Here is a 4,955-nt window from a genome sequence, read left to right as displayed (position 1 = left end):
GCTTAACAACCTCGTTAACATCATTACAATATGATACACTAATCTTATTTGAAATAACCACTTTCATATTATGATTTTGATAAATTTATGTCCACTTCGTAAAGATAGACATGAATTTTCACAACTTCACTACAAAACAAGATTAAAATCCATTTTTCAAACAGTGTATATATCACGCAACACATAAGTCTTGTAAGTTGTATCCTTCCTTTCAAAACAAAACACGTATTAAGAAGCTAACATGTATACGTAACATGGTTAAATTCACATGATCATATAGCAAACGAATAAAAACATTAAACATGAATTCTAAATCGTTTATGTTATGTGTCAAGAAATATCTCAATTGTGGGCAACATTGTAATTTCCCGTCCAGAAAAAACTAAGATCCACGTGGTGACAAGATGAGGTTTTTGTAACGTGTGGTCATCTCACTTATCCCTTCTTCTCTAGATATTTTTGACTCTCAATTTTCATGAAAAATCTTGATAAAAACCCCACACCCATCCCACAAAAATTGGAATCATTGCACTTTCCTTTTGTGATATATTTTAAGGAACATTTTTTAAATTATTCCACCAAGTCCAACGACATAAAATGGCCACGGTGGCGAAATTTCACATTGTTCCGGCGAACTTCCACCACAGAACCACCCAATCTCCGCTTTCCCAACTGGGTTTCTGCCGGAGCTCAGTTTCTTGGGACTCAATACCATCATTTTCTCGACGGAGGGTGTTTGTGCAGCCGTGTAAATCGTTTAGAACCGAAGATAGGAAAAACGGAGGTGCAAAAGATAATAAAAGTACGAAAAAGATAGCGAATTCTGATAAAAACATAAGAAAAAATTTACTGGGAGCTATCAAATCTTTCATCTTTTCGAAAGATAATTCAGTGGAAAAGCTAGAAGAGAATTTATCAAAGGTTAGTTCTTTAAACTTCATTTATGACTAAAGTTTGACTTTTTATGCTTTCTTGTTGCATGAATTGTAAGTTGTGTTAAAAACCCTGGTTTTATGATTGATGTTCCTGTTAAACTCTTGAATTCTCTCCTGAAATACTAGCATAGATGGTTCTTTATAATCAGGGATTTTGTTATTATTCTCATTGCTAACAGTTATATATTATTTATTTATATATATTTTATACGATAGAATATGATAGAATGTTGTTCTTGGGAAATGTGTAGATTGCTCTTCATTTTGGGAGATATATTGTGACAATGATGAGCACTGGAGTAATTTTATTGATTGGATTCAATTTGTCAGGTTAGCTTTAGCTTAAGATTCTACATTTAATCAAGATTAAATTAATTCTTTTTAGAAATATTAACCCCAAATTTTGAATGAAGGTGGAGATGGTCAAATGAATGATTTGATTTGGTATAGTTGGGTTGGAGGCATTATCATTGGAACCATGATTGGTTCCAACATGGTTTTAGATGAAGTTAGTCGGGCCGGTCCTCGAAATGTTGTCATAACCGGAAGGTACGTTGTGTTTTTTTGTATTTTATACTGATATCAAAACCGAATAAAAAGGGAAAAAAATTTATTAATAATTAGAATAAGAAGTATTTTTAGATTAAAGTAGATTGTACTTTTCTAGATTTTTCAATTCCCATTACGTGCCTTTTATTATTGTATGCTTTTGTAATATAACTTAAAGATTAATTTTAATTTGTTGGTTATAGTACTAGAGGGCTTGGAAAAGCTCTTGCTCGTGAATTCCTACTTTCCGGAGATCGTGTGGTCATTGCTTCAAGAAGGTATTTTTGAAGCCCATTTTGTTATTAATTTGTTATACAAGACAAAACATGACATGACACATGATGACTTTATACTGACAAAACACAACATGAAAGTCTTATAGTATGTTTCTTTTTTCCTTAGCGAAGAATCTGTCAATATGACAATTAAAGAACTTGAGGAAAACTTACAAGAAGGTGTAGCATCTGCCGCAAGTTCATGTAGGAAAAAATTAGCGAATGCAAAAGTGGTGGGAACTTCATGTGATGTTTGTGATCCTAATGATGTTAGGAACTTAGCTAACTTTGCTGTCAATGAACTCGGTTCTATAGATATTTGGGTGAGCAATTTATAATTTATTTAAAATTAAAGATTTGTGTTTTATGTAGTGTTGAAATATGGAATTATGTTACTTTCTTGGTTGCTAATCGTGTTGTTTTACAGATAAACAATGCTGGAACTAACAAAGGTTTCAGACCGTTGTTGGAGTTCACCGACCAAGATATACAACAGGTTTGTGTGTGCCTATTAGATTAATTAATTCATATGAAAAAATACTATAAAAACACTTGTAATTTCAACATTTTATCGATTTAGCTACTTAACTGTTTATGTGCTCATTAAACTATAGTATTTTTTTGGTTATAAGAAAAAAATATATATAAAAAGCACAATGTCCTTTCACTATTTTTTCTATTTAGCCACTCGATAAAATGGTGTTTTTTTTTTTTTTAAATTCTAACCTTTTCCAATGCCAGGTAATCTGGAAAATGATTTTCTTAAGCGATAAAAAAAAGTGTAATAGTTTAATCACAGGTTAAATTGAAAAATATTTATGAAACTTCTTTGTACTTTACCATAATTTTTAAACATTTGTATTATCTTGATTCGCTTCCTCACCTCCTGAAAATTTTAAATTTGGAATTTTTAATAACACTTCTTATTTGACGACTTTAAATAGATTGTGTCTACAAATCTGGTGGGATCGATACTTTGCACCCGTGAAGCCATGCACGTGATGAGTAACCAACACAAAGCGGGTCATATTTTTAACATGGACGGTGCTGGTTCCGGTGGATCAAGCACGCCTCTGACAGCTGTGTAAGCTTTTAGTCTTTTTATGCATGACAACTGTACTGCATTTAGCATGCACCGGATTAGTATTGAAACTAAAGTCACTATACCAAAATGTTTCAAACATTTGTCCCATCCAAAAATATATATGAGACATGTACCCGCTCTCAATCTCTCGTCTGTGCAAATGACGTAAATACCCTCCTCATCAAAATTAGCCTTCTGGTAACAAATAAAACCCTAGATTTTTTTACTTGTTCATCTGATGAAACCCACTTTTTTCATAGCTACGGGTCAACAAAATGTGGTCTTAGACAACTTCAATCGTCTTTATTTAAAGAAAGCAAAAAGTCAAAAGTTGGAGTTCATACGGCCTCTCCTGGCATGGTTCTCACCGACTTACTCTTGAGGTACATAAATCTTTATAAAAGAATCAATTTATGATATCTAATTATTTTTTGAGCTGCACACAGACCGGGGCCACCTTGGGCCCGGTCTTGATGTGCAACTCTAATTCTTTTGATGAAAAATGTTTTACGAAAAAACTTATTTTTTTTTTGTTGGACAGTGGATCGACTATTCAGAATAAGCAAATGTTTAATATAATTTGTGAGCTACCCGAGACAGTTGCTAGAACATTGGTCCCAAGGATGAGAGTTGTAAAAGGAAGTGGAAAGGCGATTAACTACTTAACTCCTCCAAGAATTTTACTTGCATTGGTCACTGCTTGGGTAAGGCGAGGACGATGGTTCGATGATAAGGTACAATTTTTATATATAAAAAAAAAAAAAAAGATAAGGTCATAAAATGGCATCTTACTTTCCACTTAGGTCAATGTTCTTTTTTTTTTTACAAACCTAGTCAGTGTACTTTCTAAAAGTGTCTTATTTATGTCATTTGATGAATGTTTTTTGACTTTCTTGAGTCAGCTCATCAACATTTTGGTTTAACAAAGCACAACAATCATTCCTAAAATTAATGAAATTACAATGCCTTTTCTTGCATTTAACCCTTTTCACTAACTATACTTCCTAAATTGTTTAGTACTGTTGTATTAAACCAATGTTAATTACATGACTCAAGAAAATCAAATTGTATTTAAACTGAGTTAACAAGTGGGAATTTTAATAGATTTCCAAACTTTCCATGAGTTTAGTTGTTTGAATGAAATAGATACGCAAAAAAAAAGAGTTGTGAAATTAATAAAAATATGTTCTATTATATAGGGAAGAGCGTTATATGCAGCAGAAGCAGATAGGCTAAGAAACTGGGCTGAAAGTCGAACTCGTTTTTCATTCACAGACGCCATGGAAATGTACACAGAAAACACATGGGTTTCTGTGTTTTCACTTTCTATAGTTTGTGCATTTATTATCCTCTCAAGCACCACTGGTAACGCGGCACCTGGCACATAGACAATTTTTCGTCTTGTTGATTCAATTTAAACATTAGGGTTTTTGTAAAGAAAACTAGCAAAATGCGATGTGTTCTTTGTTATGGGATGAACAAAGCGAATCTCCATTGAGATGCTTGTTGATTTGATTTAAATATAGGGGTTAGTAGTTGATTCAAGGAGTCTTGTATTAGATCTACATTGCAAATGTGATGTAATGTAAACTGTATTTATTTGTTATTGTTGATATTTGATGTGTAAAGAGTCTTGCTGTTGTGAAGGTCTAATTGATGGTTAGAGAGCTTGATAACAATATGGACACATTTGGCCCTTACATTATTAAAACATCACACATTTATTTATAAAATTAATACATGGGTTTTTGTCATAGCTGTATCGTAAGATCTCATTCCTCAATGAAGTTGAGGGTTCATTGAGGGTTAATAGGTGTAATTAAGACTAGTGTCTAGTGGTATGGACAACTAGTTAAGGAGTGTTATCACATTCAAAAGTTGTCACTAGTTAAGGAGTGTTATCACATCCAAAAATTGTCACCTCACATGTCATGTTACCTTATGATAATACATAATGTGACGAAATTGACAACATATTATAACACCCTCAGTTTTCCATGTAATCACTTTTTTTTCGATTTGTTTATTTTCTATTTTTTCCAGTTTGTTTTTTTATTTATGTTCTAATATTTATAATAAAATTATAAATAATTAAGACATGTTATTTAATAT

General features: G+C 32.3%; 1 protein-coding gene across 1 annotated transcript; it reads left to right on the top strand.

Annotated features, from left to right (window-relative positions):
* Positions 1 to 500: 500 nt before the first annotated feature.
* Positions 501 to 4,471, top strand: LOC111918613 (probable chlorophyll(ide) b reductase NYC1, chloroplastic). Its single transcript, XM_023914257.3, has 10 exons — positions 501 to 921; positions 1,187 to 1,265; positions 1,349 to 1,484; positions 1,688 to 1,762; positions 1,887 to 2,082; positions 2,187 to 2,255; positions 2,704 to 2,843; positions 3,104 to 3,226; positions 3,385 to 3,577; positions 4,043 to 4,471. The coding sequence occupies exons 1-10, from the start codon at positions 598 to 600 to the stop codon at positions 4,229 to 4,231; spliced, it is 1,524 nt and encodes a 507-aa protein (XP_023770025.1). The 5' UTR covers positions 501 to 597; the 3' UTR covers positions 4,232 to 4,471.
* Positions 4,472 to 4,955: the final 484 nt, after the last annotated feature.

The sequence above is a fragment of the Lactuca sativa genome, chromosome 5, assembly GCF_002870075.4.
Source record: "Lactuca sativa cultivar Salinas chromosome 5, Lsat_Salinas_v11, whole genome shotgun sequence".
Taxonomy (NCBI): Eukaryota; Viridiplantae; Streptophyta; class Magnoliopsida; order Asterales; family Asteraceae; genus Lactuca; species Lactuca sativa.
Note: the sequence above shows the minus strand (reverse complement) of the source record. Positions and strands in the feature narration are given on the sequence as shown.

Coding starts and splice junctions, on each gene's coding strand:
- LOC111918613 (XM_023914257.3), top strand. CDS start 598: ATGGCCACGGTGGCGAAATTTCACATTGTTCCGGCGAACTTCCACCAC. Junction 2,844..3,103: donor AGCACGCCTCTGACAGCTGT/GTAAGCTTTTAG, acceptor CTTTTTTCATAG/CTACGGGTCAACAAAATGTG. Junction 3,578..4,042: donor GACGATGGTTCGATGATAAG/GTACAATTTTTA, acceptor TCTATTATATAG/GGAAGAGCGTTATATGCAGC.